Source organism: Halichoerus grypus, chromosome 2 (genome assembly GCF_964656455.1).
Source record: "Halichoerus grypus chromosome 2, mHalGry1.hap1.1, whole genome shotgun sequence".
In the NCBI taxonomy this organism is placed as follows: domain Eukaryota; kingdom Metazoa; phylum Chordata; class Mammalia; order Carnivora; family Phocidae; genus Halichoerus; species Halichoerus grypus.
Genome location: NC_135713.1, coordinates 42,785,466 through 42,800,912, shown reverse-complemented (window position 1 = coordinate 42,800,912; position 15,447 = coordinate 42,785,466). Strand labels below are relative to the sequence as shown.

Sequence of the window (15,447 nt, the reverse complement as noted above, 5' to 3'; positions counted from 1 at the left end):
GACAGAAGGCAGAGTGCTTTACTGTAAAATGCCAACTAATGAATACCAAATGATAGAAATAGATAATCACCATTTATAACCATTAGAGTAGCAGCTGACTCCAGCAAGAACGATGCTAAAACTAGCACACAAAAGTTTGATGAGGAACAAGGTATTTGCATAGTCTCAAGGATAACCACCACAATTTACTAATAAGAAAAATAAAAATGCTAACTTCACAGCAGCAAAACATGGTGACCATCACCTTAACCAAGTAATCAATTGTTAACATCACTGATAGGACTAAATGACATCTAGTGCCTTCCTAATATAACCTAAATCCGATCATAAAGAAATATCAGACAATTCAAACTGAGGTATTCTACAAAGTACTTTGTGCTCCTCAAAAATGTCAGTATCGTGAAAAACAAAAAATTAAAGAATTATTGCATGTTTAAGGAGACTGAGGAGACAGGACAGCTATATTATATTATGTGTAATCCTGGATTGAATCTTGGACCAGGAAAAGAAAAAATACCATAAAGGATTATTATTGGGACAATCAACAAAATTTAAATATGGGCTACAGATTGCTAACTGTATTAACATCAATACTTCCTAAATTTGATAACTGTGCTGTGGTTATGAAAGAGTATTCCTTACACTTAGGAAAAGTATCTAAGGATGACTAGGCATGATTGTCTCCAACATATTTTCAAATGGTTTTGAATTAAAATGACAGGTAAACACAAAAAGAATTACAAACATATAGGCAAGTGTTGGCAGTGGTTCTAGGTAATTACAACTTTTAAGTTTGAAATTTAAAAATGAATAGTTTCTAAAAGATATGCATAACCTTTCATTGTTTCTTTTTTCATACCTCAGGAGCAAGGACAAATGTCTGCATGAATCTCCTCAAAGCCTGGTTGTTATTAGAGAGCAACCCCATCACCTGGACCACTACACCATCATTCAGAGTGGCATGAGCATCAACATGGCGAATCTTAGTGTGACAATTGGTAAAGTTTTGTGACATCACTTTCCTATGGATCTCCTAAGGAATCAAGGCAAGAGTTAATGACGTAAAATTTACAAAATCTCCAACAACAAAGAACTTCCTAATACAACAGATGTAGAGATAATCTCCATGTTTAAATCACAAACTACACAGCCCCTACTCTAATTTGCCTTAGAACAGTTTATTCCCAGGGACCACCCTGAACTTTTTAAAATTGTCCTGAATTGACAGACCTAAAAAATGTGTATAGTAAATGAATGATCCCCATGCTAAAACAAATTACATCCTGAACAAAAAAACCTTAAGCTTTTCAATGGCTATCATATTTACCAAATCGTTATGAATACCGAAATTTCTAAAAAAGAAATTAAAAAATTTGATCTTTAAATATCAGTAAATCTACCAAATATGTATCTGCCTCAATTGTATGGGTTATTTTCTAACTGCATAACAACCTACAGAAAACTTGAGATGCTTACTTTCTGTCCATAGACCGCATCTGCTGGCTTTCCATTTGAATCCAACCCCCCATGGACATAAGAAGAGTTCTTTCCATAAAATCTGAAAAACAGAGAGATAATTTACTTGTCAGTTTCAAGTAGCCTAAGACTAGATACTTGCTTTTCATGTTTGGTACCCACGTGCCTCACTGACAGACTCCTGGAAGCAAGAATGGGTTTGCTTTTTCATTTCTGTATGCAATCATAGATCTACCCCCTTCATGTCACTCAATATTTGCTGAATGGAAATAGATTTGGTCAATTAGGCAGAACACTTTAGTTTACAAGACGTAAGTAAGCTCCAGATTTCAGAGCAGGATGACTGTGTTGGGAAAAATCCTGTAGTTCATGTCAGGAAGGCTACTTAGAATGAAACAGAAGTTCCTGTTTTCACTCTAGAAAAAACAGGCAGTTTTGATACAGATAAGGACATCTGTACCCTCCCACAGGCTTGGAGAGTCCAATCCTTCTGTATATCTGAGAATGCATATGAAGGGTTTCCACTAAAAACCCAGTAACTGGGGCGCCTCGGTGGCTCAGTTATTTAAGTCTGACTCTTGATCTCAGCTGAGGTCTTGATCTCAGGGTCCTGAGAGTTCAAGCCCCACGTTGGGCTCCATGCTGGGCATGGAGCCTACTTAAAATAAAACTCAGTAACTCAAGCAGGTGAAGTTTAAGAGTAACTTTTAATAATTTCTGCTGATGCATTAAGAGCTTCAAATTTTAATTCCCCATAGCTTTAATTCATCTATATCCTCAATTGTTTTGTTTTCATTTTAATACTGGATCAGGAAAACCTGACACAGGCACAAAGTGCCCCAATGCAGAGATGACTGCTATTAGAATTTCTTGATAACTATACTACAGGTATACAACTTTTCACAAATGAACCCATACACGTCATTCGACATTCTGATCCTGCCTGCGCCCCCAAAAGAGGACAGATTTGGGCCCACAGTTACCCCAAGTGTACCCTGCAAATTTTAAAGTTATTAAAAGGCTGCATGTCAGCCAGTGAATCAGTTCACTCCTGGCTAATCCACTTTTCATTACAGGCATACCTCAGAGACATTTCAAGTTTGGTACCAGACCAGCACAATAAAGAGAATACTGCAATAAACAGTCAAAGAGATTTTTTGGTTTTCCAGTGCATATAAAAGTTATGTCTACACTATACTTTAGTCTATTAAGTGTGCAATAGTACTTCTATAAAGTGTGCCTACCTTAATTAAAAAAACACTTTATTGCTAAACAATGCTAACCATCACCTGAGCTTTCAGTGAGTCCTAATCTTTTTGCTAGTGGAGGGTCTTACCTCAATGTGGATGGCTGCTGACTGATCAAGGTGGTGGATGCAGAAGGCTGGGGTGGCTGTGCCAATTTCTTAAAGACAACAATGAAGTTTTCCCCCATCAACTGACTCATCTTTTCACTAACAATTTTGCTATAGCATATAATGCTGTTTACAGCATTTTACCCACAGAACTTCTTTCAAAACTGAGAGTTAATCCTCTCAGTTAACCCTGACACTGCTTTAACAACTCAGTCTATGTAATATCCTAGCATGTTGTCATTTCAACAATCTCCACAGCGTCTTCACCAGTAGATTCCATTTCAAGAAACCACTTTCTTTGCTCATCCATAAGCAATTCCTCATCTGTTAAAGTCTTATCATAAGATTGCAGCACTTCTCCACTTCTCATTCTAGATCTCTTGCTATTCCTACCTCATCTGCAGTTACTTCCCCCATTGAAGTTTTAAACCCCTCAAAATCATCCATGAGGGCTAGAATCAACTTCTTAACTCCTGTTCACCTTGATAGTTTGACATCTTCCCATGAATCGCTTCTAATAATATCAGGCAGTTTCATCTACGCTGAAAATCTATTACGTAGTGTAGCCACCTTCATTAATTATCTTAGCTAATTCTTCTCAAGAACTTGCTGCAGCTTCCACATCAACACCTGCTGATTCACCTTGCACTTTTATTTTACGGAGACAGCTTCTTCCCTTAAAACCTCATGAACCAACGTCTGCTAGCTTCAAACTCTACTGCCGCAGCTGCTTCACATCTGTCAGCCTTCAAAGAACTGAAGAGTGAGGGCCTTGCTCTGGGTTAGGCTTTGGCTTAATGGAATGTTGTGGCTTGTTCAATCCTCAAACTACTCAAACTTTCTCCATATCCACAATAAAGCTGCTCTGCTTTCTTATAACTCGTGTGTTCATTCGAGTAGCACTTTTAATTTCAAAAACTTTTCCTTTGCACTCAGAACTTAGCTAACTGGCCCAAGAGGCCTAGCTTTTGGTCCATTCCAGCTTTCAACATTCCCTCATTAAGCTTACTTCTAGCTTTTGATGTGAAGAAGAGACATGGGACTCCTCCTTTCACTTAACAGTTAAAAGCCATTATAAGGTTAAATAACTGGCCTAATTTCACTATTGTTCTGTCTCAGGGAATAGGGAGATGGGGTACAGCCATTGGTGGAGTCAGAAAACACAAAACATTTATTGAACATTAAGTTCACGGTCTTATATGGATGGGCATAAGACCCGATATAACTATAACAATAACAAAGATCACTGATCATAGATTACCATTAACAATTATAGTAACGGAAAAGTTTGAAATATTTTGAGAATTACCAAAATGTGACAAAGTGAGCAAATACTGTTGGAAAAATGGCACCAATAAACTTGCTCCGTGTTAAGATTGCCACAAACCTATAATTTGCAAAAAATATCTGCAAAGCATCATAAAGCAAAACAAAATGAGATATGCCTGTATATCTAAGCTGCACTTCAGAGATAAAATGTGAAAAAATATCAATATTGACAAGAAACATATTAATTTAGTTAGTTATCTTTCAACTCCTGCTCCTTTTCAAATTCCAAACTTATCTAACCTCTGAGGGCATAGAATCAAATTTTGACATAAAAAACAAAAATAATAAGAAAAAAGGAAGAGGGCTGAAAACCCATTCGGGCACCTGGGTGGCTCAGTTGGTTAAGCGACTGCCTTCAGCTCAGGTCATGATCCTGGAGTCCCAGGATCGAGTCCCGCATCGGGCTCCCTGCTGAACACGTGTCTCTCTCTCTCTCATTCTCTCTCCCTCAAATAAATAAAATCTTTAAAAAAAGAAAACCTGTTCAATCACTTAATAGTCATGCCAACACCAGCAAATTTTTAACCCCTTACCATCTTTATCTGCAAAATAAGGTTATCCTAACCATGCCTTACTAAAAAGGTTTTTGTAAAGATCAATAGGAAACAGGCAAAACTGTTTGGAAAACTGTAAAGCCTTAAAAAAAAATATACGAGGTATTTTCCATTTTCAGACCAAGGACTCAAAACAAATGTATAAATTTTCTTTTGCACCCAATAAGCATGTAATATCCAATATGCGGGCTGGTCAAAGTATAGAGGAAAAGAGTCTGGTCCAGCAAATACACATTTTAGAATCTCTAAGAGATACTCTAGGAGCGCCTGTGGTGGCGCAGTCAGTAAACGTCCCAACTCTTGGTTCCAGCTCAGTTCGTGATGTCAGGGTCACGAAATCGAGCCCAGTTCCACACTCAGCACAGAGTCTGCTTAGGACTCTCTCTCCCCCTGCCCCTGCATGCACACGCAGGCTCTCGCTCGCTAATAAAAAAAAAACCTTAAAAAAAAAAAATTATTCTAACAAGTCCACATAAATATATTTATAGTTCTGTATAACGCAGGACTGTCTGTAAGAGCAAATAATGGAAGCAACCAACAAAAATTCATCAGTAGGGATTAAAGTATGCTACATCTCTAAAATAAAAACTGTGTGAATGTGGATACTAAAATTAATGTGATACATGTAGTACCCTTAAAGAGGACCCCAGATTACCAAGTAAAAAAGCTAAAAGACAGTAGGTAAAAAATGTTTGCATATACAGAGAACAATTGTAAACATGGTTTTTACTAAAGCTTTCCATGTTTATTTCATAAACTCAATTTAAATGCCTATACCATTTCCACTGAAGTTTCCCCAATTTTTAAAAGCACAACGCCACAAAAATATTATTACGGGAATAGTCTTCAACACATTTTTTTTTTTTAAGATTTTATTTATTCATTTGAGACACAGAGATAGAGAGAGAGAGAGAGAGAGCACGTGCATGAGCAGAGGGAGAGGCAGAGGGAGAGGGAGAAGCAGGCTCCCCGCTGAGCCGGGAGCCCGATGCGGGGCTTGATCCCAGGATCCTGAGATCACGACCTGAGCCGAAGGCAGACGCTTAATGACTGAGCCACCCAGGCGCCCCCTACTTGTATATTCTACTTAAAATTATAATTTTAGGGACACCTGGGTGGCTCAATTAAGCATTTGACTCTTGATTTCAGCTCAGGTCATGATCTCAGGGTTGTGGGATAGTCCTACCATGGGCTGGACACTCAGCAGACAATCTGCTTGGGATTCTCTCCCTCACCCTTTGCGCCTCCCCTGGCTAGCGCATGTGCACGCGCACGATCTCTCAAATAAATAAATCTTTAAAAATCTTAAAAATAAAAATTTTAACAGAAATCATTTACTGGCTCTTATGTACCAAGCACTATATGCAACAACCCTACAAGGTGCATGATGCATAAGAGGTTCTAAAGTATTAAGTACCTACGTGCTAAAAAACTTTAGATGCAGGATAAAAACGATGTCTTACCTGTGTAGCATGTCTGGGGCCTGGTTCAGCAGCGTGTAATACTGTCTCACAAATTCCCGCCCGACCAGCAGGGGACTAGGCTTCTCCATAACCATTGCTTTGGTCAATTCAACCTGGGGAAAAAAAAGTCAAATATGTTCAACCTGAAATATCAAGTACAAGGGGGAAAAGCGGCAGGGGAGAAAACTGAATCATTCAACTAAAACCAACACAAAGTAAGACAAGGCACGTCAACAGTTCTTGGTTTTAAAAAATAAAGACCATAAAACAAATAAACCCCACACAGATCAGGTGAAATTTTTAGTCAAATTTATTGCAAGGAGATGAATTGGGGGGGAGGGGACTGCCAATAAAGAATTCATTATTCCCAAGAGTCAATTTCTTTAAAATGAATATAAGAACGTCAAAGGTACATATTTCCAGCATGCACCCTATCATAACTTCTCTGTATTTTTAAACTCAAGAGTGTTCCAGTTCTAAGATTCCCAAACACATTCTTATCTGTGGCAATATTAGATTCAAGGGTGATAAGCTTTGACATACAGGCACATATGATCACATTTTCAGTCAAACTAAATCAGGAAAATTTTTTGTATCTTTAATAGAGAACCACAAAACCTAAAAATTTTAAGCTTACTTTATGATGAAACCAAAAATAATCTGAAAATGGGTGAACACAATGTTTTTACTCAACAAAATGATCTCAGCACCTCAAAATCATGATTTATTTTTTTTAAGAGCTTATTTATTTATTTGACAGAGAGAGACACAGCGAGAGAGGGAACACGAGCAGGGGGAGTGGGAGAGTCTTGGAGAAGCAGGCTTCCCGCCGAGCAGGGATCCCGATGTGGGGCTCGATCCCAGGACCCTGGATCATGACCTGAGCTGAAGGTAGACGCTTAACGACTCAGCCACCCAGGTGCCCCAAAATCATGATGATTTAAAGTTAGTATCTTTAGTATCTCTGTGTATTAAGAAAGGCAGCTGGCACACAGTAAGTCCTCAATTACTGTCAGTTATTATCAAAATAAAACTTTTTGGAAAAAATATTTGCCATGAGATAATCCAACTTTTCATTTGAGGAGATAAAATCATCCTGAAGTTAAACATACAGGCAAACGGAGAGACGTGAACAGATCAGTTACAGTATAAAAGGCAAGAAATTTTATTTCAGTTTCCTCAAAGGATGGGCAAAACAGACTGGTCAATTCTGAACAATTTGTGGAGATTTATTTATCCTTATCTAGTGCATCTGCATTATTCTTCACCAAAACCTAAGAAATTAGTTCAAGGCCGGTCCGTACTTTCTCCAGATTGCAGGCACTAGATCAATAATACCTTCCCAGTCATACTGGAGAGTAGTTTACCTTGCACGTATGGTTAAGAGAGCATCAATAACAAGAATCTGGATCTTAAGTCTTAAACTAATGTACTTAGACTAATGCAGAATGAGAAATTGTTCTCTTTCTTCCATGGCTCATAGTCCAAAAAAAACGAATTTCAGATGTTCTTAATGATCCTAAATTTTCCAGAACTTCAAAGTTACAGTTGGACACCAGAAAATATTAACAGTCATCTAGCCTGTGATTTTCAAGTTTTTAATATATCCCATTACTTCATTTAAACCAGAACTGCACTTTTTTATATATTAGTTTCCGTATAAATTTTCCTTTCTTAAAAGGACTTAGCTACTCTCTTCAAAAATCACTAACATCTGGGTGGCTTAGTTGTTAGGCATCTGCCTTCGGCTCAGGTCATGATCCTGAGGTCCTGGAATCGAGCCCCGCATCGGGCTCCCTTCTCCGCGGGAAGCCTGCTTCTCCCTCTCCCACTCCCCCTGCTTGTGTTCCCTCTCTCACTGTCTCTCTCTCTGTCAAATAAATAAATTTTTTAAAAAAATCAAAAAAGAAAAAAATGCTAAACATCGCACAATTTAAAAAAAAGCAATCTTTTAAAGGGAACCTTCACAACAGGATAGATAAATCAAAGAAAACAATACACATTAAGTAAACCCCTATTTTTCTATTCTAGTTGCACTCGCTTCTCTTGAGTACCACCTGCTCTTATTTCCCAGTCAATATTACAAATGTCATTATGAGGCCAGTATTATCAACCTAACTGCATTCTCTGATACTGCCAAGTAGTCTCATTATAAGATAAATTACTAAAAATCATTTTACCAAATACTACTTCCTCATCCAATATTCCTATGCAATATAATAAAAATCCTCTAGATTATATATCAAAGGTAAGAAAAATTTTAATCTGTAGACCTCTAGAACTTCTCTTTTCCCTTTCTTCGAGATTACCTATATAATTCAAAGAATAAAGAAAGATCATTATTGGTTTGATTATACCATTATAAATATTTTATTTCAGATCCCCCTAAAGCCAAGAAAAAAGTAAACCTAAACATTTATATGCTAAATTGATCTTCATCTCATTTGTGGATTTTTCTTTTTTTAAAGGTTTTATTTATTTGACAGAGAGAGACATAACGAGACAGGGAACACAAGCAGGGGGAGTGGGAAAGGGAGAAGCAGGCTTCCCGCTAAGCAAGGACCCTGATGCGGGGCTCGATCCCAGGACCCCGGGATCATGACCTGAGCCGAAGGCAGACACTGAACAACTGAGCCACCCAGGAGCTCCTCATTTGTGGACTTTTCTTAACAGTTATTAATTCTGAAACCAATACTAAAATCCTTATCATTTATCAAGTTTCCAATATTTTATTATCTTAATGGTTTAATAGAATTGAATATTTTAGGTTCTCAATTAGCATTTTTTATTTTTTTCCAAATAGATGGTACTTTATTTGGGGTTGAAATTTTCAACTTGAGAAACATGCAATAGCTATGGTGAAACCAAATTTTCAATAGTCTGCTACTCAAGTTATAAGTTTTAATGTCAGTCATCAGCGTTGCCTCAAATACCCTTGGCAGCCTCCTAAGGCTTACACTTATACTACAAGCACTTTATGATTCCATTAAAGTAGAAGCTCTGGCTCTTAAAGTCTCTCCTTTTAGCTCTTCTATAATATGGACCAATGAGTTCGAAGGCAAATGGTAGCACTATTTAAAAAGAATATTCCTGTCAAAAAAATAAAAAATAAAATAATCCTGTCAATTACATATCAATAAAACTGAAAAAGAGTAACATTCCATGTGACTAAATATGTACAGCATTTTATTAAAAAGAAACTATAGGGGCACCTGGGTGGCTCAGTCGTTAAGCATCTGCCTTCAGCTCAAGTCATGATCCCGGGGTCCTGGGATCGAGCCCCACATCGGTCTCCCTTTTCAGCGAGAAGCCTGCTTCTCCCCTCTCCCACTCTCCCCTGCTTGTATTCCCTCTCTCGCTCTCTCTCTCTCTCTCTGTCATATAAATAATAAAATAAAAAAATCTTTAAAAAGAAAAATTTAAAAAACTATTGTATCACTGTTAAAAAAAAAAAAAAGACTGATTTCTAAATTAAAACAGCCAAAAATTTCAAGAATTCTACATTAGTCAAGGTCAGATAAAAACATTTTGAAAAAAGAATGCAAGCTTCGGGGCACCTGGGTGGCTCACTCGTTAAGTGTCTGCCTTCGGCTCAGGTCATGATCCCAGGGTCCTGGGATCGAGCCCCGCATCGGGCTCCCTGCTCCGCGGGAAGCCTGCTTCTCCCTCTCCCACTCCCCCTGCTTGTATTCCCTCTCTCGCTGTGTCTCTCTCTGTCAAATAAATAAAATCTTTAAAAAAAAAAAAAAAAAAAAAAAGAATGCAAGCTTCTTCCTAAATGTTTCTTTAGAGACCATTTCTTATGTAACTTTCTAGCCCCAAAAACTTGTGTCTGACAAAGAATAGAAATACTTTCTTTTTTTTTTTAAAGATTTTATTTCCTGGGGCGCCTGGCTGGCTCAGTCATTAAGCGTCTGCCTTCGGCTCAGGTCATGATCCCAGGGTCCTGGGATCGAGCCCCACATCGGGCTCCCTGCTTGGCAGGAAGCCTGCTTCTCCCTCTCCCACTCCCCCTGCTTGTGTTCCCTCTCTCGCTGTGTCTCTCTCTGCCAAATAAATAAATAAAATCTTAAAAAAAAAAAAAAAAATCCATGTACAAGTGGACCCAGAGTTCAAACTCCTCTTGTTCAAGGGTCAACTGTTTCTCAGGGTAATGATTATAAATATACAATAGAAAAACTTTTCAAGTGAATCCTTAAATTCTGTAATTTCATCATTTGTAAATTATGCCTCCAAAATTCTATATAAAAAATGCTTTCAGGGGTGCCTGGGTGGCTCAGTCAGTTAAGCGTCCAACTCTTGATTTTGGCTCAGGTCATGATCTCAGAGTCGTGAGATCAAGGTCCGCATCAGGCTCCCCACTCAGTGCGGGGTCGCTTGAGATTCTCTCCCTCTGCCCTTCCCCTCCCCCTGCTTGCAAGTGCCTGCGCGCACTCTCCCTAAATAAATAAAATTAAAAAAAGAAAAAGAAATCCTTAAGGAGGGAAGATACTAAACATTACCTTCAGTTTACCAGTTTTCATTGAACCATCCAAGTCTAATAAGGCAAATCTAAAACTGAGTGCTCTAGTTTAGAACAGTGAAAAACTTTTTGAGATGCAATAAAAAGAAACCCCCCCCCAAATTTTCTTTAACCAATTCTCACTGTGAAAAATTCTCCCACATCATTCACTTGCTGTGCTCCTGGGGTAGTAACAATCTGTGCCCCCAGTTCTCTCATCTATAAAACTGAAATAACTTAAGAATTGTCTATTAAATAGCAAGCACTGAATGTCAGCTGTTATTACTATTAGTATAATTATTAACTAACTCTAAAGAAAGCATTTCCACATTCCACCCTTCTCTGTCCCCAGAAGACTATTTAAGTACTCTGCTAGCAGTACTAAAATATAGGATGCCTGTGAGTAAGAATTTGTGTACAGAGTACCTTGGATTATAGAAGCCCAAGCACTTAATGTAACACTAACTTTTCAGAGAACTTCTAGGTTGACTTTATTTTTTTTAAGATTTTATTTATTTGACTGAGAAGAGAGCGCACAAGCAGGAGGAAAGGTAGGCAGAGGGAGAGAAGCAGGCTCTCCGCTGAGCAGGGAGCCCGATGGAGGGCTCGATCCCAGGACCCTGGGATCATGACCTGAGCCGAAGGCAGAAGCTTAACCGACTGAGCCACCCAGGCACCCCATTTGGTTACTTTCTCAGAACTTTCAGGGCTAAGGTCTAAGAGCTAAGCATTCTCCTAAAAAGTTCTTAGTTTCACCTTCAAATTGGTCTTAAATATCTATTTACTTTCCTTTTTGAAAGGGTTGTATTAGAATACTTTCTATTCAAGTTTTCCAACTTTAGGAAAGAATTCACTTTTGGCTTGTAATACTATCTTTTTTCCAACAGTACCATTTTGTGTTGGCATTCAGATCCCTCAGAGCAAACAATGAAAGCGTGATTAAGGTACAGTACAGAAAAAAAAAAATTTGAGGCAACAATTATTAGTTGCCTACATGGAATGAAAAGTGTAATTTTCATCCTTTTCTTACCTAATTTTTGAAAAGCACATAACATCATCAATAAATGTTATTCTAAAATAACATTCAATGGAAATGTCAACGATCTCTCACAGATGAACATAATCACTGATTTTTTTGTGGACTGACCCCGATTTCTGAAATACTCAAATTTCAAAATGTCTACTTAATCCCAAGTTACTAGACTGCACGACAACTTTAAAGAAATTTCCATCAATAATTTTGCTGAAGTTCACGAAGAATGTTAAATGGGCTTCCTATAACTGAGTCTAAAAAGCTGTGAGCATTTACGTTCCAAGAGCAGGGAAGCATGAAGGGCAACCATAATCCACCTGAATTAATAGTAGAGCTTACTCTGGCAAAATCAATGATCTCGGGGTCACAGGATCCAGCCTGGAGTCAGTCTCCCACTAAGTGTGGTCTCCCACTAAGTGCAGAGTCTGCTTGAGATTCTTTGTCCCTCTCCTTCTGCCGCTCCCTTGCACTTGCATATGCTCTAAATAAATCTTTAAAAATAAATTTTAGGGGCGCCTGGGTGGCTCAGTCGTTAAGCGTCTGCCTTTGGCTCAGATCATGATCCCAGGGTTTTGGGATCGAGTCCCGCATCGGGATCCCCGTTCAGTGGGAAGCCTGCTTCTCCCTCTGCCTCTCCCCCTGCTTCTGTTCCCTCTCTCTGTCAAAAAAATAAAATCTTTAAAAAAAAAAAATTAAAAAGATAAAATCTATCACTTCTCACGGAAAATCCCCCGAAGTATTAAAATACCAGTCAATATATGGGCTGCCTGGGTGACTCAGTTGGTTAAGCATCTGCCTTCAGCTCAGGTCATGATTTCAGGGTCCTGATACCGAGTCCTGCATAAGGCTCCCTGCTCAATGGGGAGCCTGATTCTCCCTCTCCTCCCAGCTAGGGCTCTCTCTCTCTCGCAAATAAATAAAATCTTAAAAAAGTATACATTATCAGTCAGTATCAAACACTGGCAAGGAAGTCGGGAAAAGAGGCCCTGTGAAACTGAAGGGAGTGTCAACTGCTCCCACCACAGTGAAGAACAATTCTGCAGTTATCTAATAAAATCCAAAATGTTCCAATGAATCTAGCAATTCCCTTCTAGACTTATACACAGAAACTCACCCATGTACGTAAGATATAAACTGAGAAATTAACTGCCACCTTATATCTAAAATATAAAACAACCTATGTGTCTGTCAAACAGGAAATAGACTAAGTTGCACTTTATGCATATCATTCAAACCTGTATCTAAGATAATTATATGAGGCACTTAAAGACTAAAAAGCTGTACTATTTGTAATTATGTCAGGTTAACTGGAGTGAATTAGGACTGTCCCTGGGAAACCAAGACATAAAGTCATCCTATTTATAGCAGTCAAAGTCAGCATGAAATAGATCTCAAAAACAATATTAAAATGAAAAGTCAGTTGCTGAATATGTACTGTATGCTCTTCAACATGTTTAGAAGTGTTTTTAGTATACATAAAAACATCAGATATTGCTCATAAGTACATTTATTTTTAAAATAGCCTAGGTGTAAAAACAAATAGATCCACGGAACAGAATAGTTATGAAATATACCACACATAAATGGACAACTGGGATTTTCAATATTAAGTGCAGATAATTCAACAGAAAAAGGATACTCTGGTCAACAAATGGTGGAACAATTACACATCCATATATAGGGAAGAAAATGAACCTCACTTCATATATCACATATTAAAATTTAACTCAATGGGGTGCCTGGGTGGCTCACTTGGTCTGACTTCAGCTCAGGTCATAATCTCAGGGTCCTGGGATCGAGCCCCAAGAGCCTGGGAGTCAGGCTCCCTGCTCAGCAGGGAGTCTGCTTGTCCCTCTGTCCTTCCCCCTTGCCCATGCACTCGCTTGTATCACCATCACTGTTCAATCTATTTTCTAAACTATTCACATTTACCACCTGTCACTTCCCTTCAAAATTCTTTGTGGTAGCTCCTTGGAGAAACAGTTGACTCTAGGGCTGGGAAAGGCAAAATACAAGGTGAGCCTTAAATGCCTGATAAAGAAAATGCTTAAAAAGAAAAAAACAAAACAAAAACGGGGCACCATTAAAAGGACACAAGGGCCGGGGCGCCTGGGTGGCTCAGCCGTTAAGCGTCTGCCTTCGGCTCAGGTCATGATCCCAGGGTCCTGGGATCGAGCCCGCATCGGGCTCCCTGCTCCGCAGGAGGCCTGCTTCTCCCTCTCCCACTCCCCCTGCTTGTATTCCCTCTCTCACTGTGTCTCTCTCGGTCAAATAAATAAAATCTTTAAAAAAAATAAAAAAATAAAAAAAATAAATAAAAATAAAAGGACACAAGGGCCAAAAATGGAACTGTGTGAGCAATAAAATAAGTAAAAAAGCAAAGTAAGTTAGATAACACTGGATTACAACCCAAAGAATAAAAAATCCATGCCTCCATATATAGATGAGGCAGTACTGAGCAAGCTCAGAGAATCCACATAGGCTATACTCGAGGCACAGTCTAAAAATGCCTGAAAAGTAGTCACACTCATACCTTCCAAATTCTGAATCTTTCGAACTTTTTTGAATAAGGAAATAGCTAGCAAATAATGGTCTACAGTCCCCTAGTAGATACACAAACTTTACAAAATAATTTAGACAACTATTTGGGTTTCAGAGCTTCAGTTCTCTTTATAAACAAAAACACTAGAACATAAAAGAGCTATACAAATACACAATGATGCCGTTACATAGCCACTTAAATTAACAGCCACCAAGGATGACATCCCTACAAAGTAGAATTCTGTCCCATCTAGGAAGCGCCCTTCTCTGAACCATCTCTAACATTTACTTTAAAGGTTTTATTTGACAGAGAGAGAGAGACAGCGAGAGAGGGAACACAGCAGGGGGAGTGAGAGAGGGAACACAGCAGGGGGAGTGAGAGAGGGAGAAGCAGGCTTCCCGCTGAGCAGGGAGCCTGATGTGGGGCTCGATCCCAGGACCCTGGGATCATGACCTGAGCCGAAGGCAGACGCTTAACGACTGAGCCACCCAGTCGCCCCTAAAATTTACTTTAATAATTATTAAATACCTGGAGCACCTGGGTGGCTCAGTTAAGCGGCTGACTCTCTGGTTTGGGCTCAGGTCCTGATCTCAGGATTGTGAGATCAAGCCTCAGTGGGGCTCCACTCACTGTGGAGTCTCCTTGTGACTCTCTCTCCCTCTGCCCCTCCCCCCACCCACCCCACCCCCCCCAGCTCACTCGTACTAAAACAAATAAATCTCTAAAAAATAATTATTATTAAATAACTGAAATACAGCAAGCTGAACAGCTAACAATATTACATGATTGACTGCCAGAGGACAAAAGCAGAAATCTATCAAAGTCATCTAAAGACATTTATTAAGGCCACAACCTGTGAAATTTTTTGAATTATTTTCTGTTTTATAAAGCCCCCTCTTCATGTGCAGATTATTCCTAGCTCTTTACCATTATCACCTGGCTTGCAATTTAGCTTTCCCCACCAAGGACAAACAGGGTGTCCAAGAATACTTAAATAAAAAAAGGAAAAAGCTGATTTTTGAGATTTAAAAACATATAAACCTAATTAACACCAGTGTGATCACCAACTACAAGTGAGATTACAATTGCTGAGTCTAAATTTAACTCCATTGCTGGAAGGACAGTGTTGCAACTAAAGGTTTTTCCCACTAGCTGTTAACTTGGGGGCGGGGGGGGGGGGGGTCAGTGCACACTT

At 38.9% G+C, this 15,447-nt stretch overlaps 1 protein-coding gene across 5 annotated transcripts in view; it reads right to left on the bottom strand.

Annotated features, from left to right (window-relative positions):
* The window catches only part of G3BP1 (G3BP stress granule assembly factor 1), a 111,729-nt gene that overhangs the window by 93,431 nt on the left and 2,851 nt on the right, over nt 1-15,447 (bottom strand). For all 5 annotated transcript variants that reach the window (XR_013445565.1, XR_013445566.1, XR_013445567.1 and 2 more), the window contains exons 2-4: nt 6,177-6,289; nt 1,477-1,558; nt 860-1,033 (exon numbers count right to left, since the gene is read on the bottom strand). Coding sequence is in view for 2 of the 5 variants with exons in the window: in XM_078066760.1 (XP_077922886.1) it covers nt 860-1,033; nt 1,477-1,558; nt 6,177-6,271 (351 nt within the window). In the remaining 3 variants the exon portion in view is untranslated. The remainder of the gene's footprint in view (nt 1-859; nt 1,034-1,476; nt 1,559-6,176; nt 6,290-15,447) is intronic.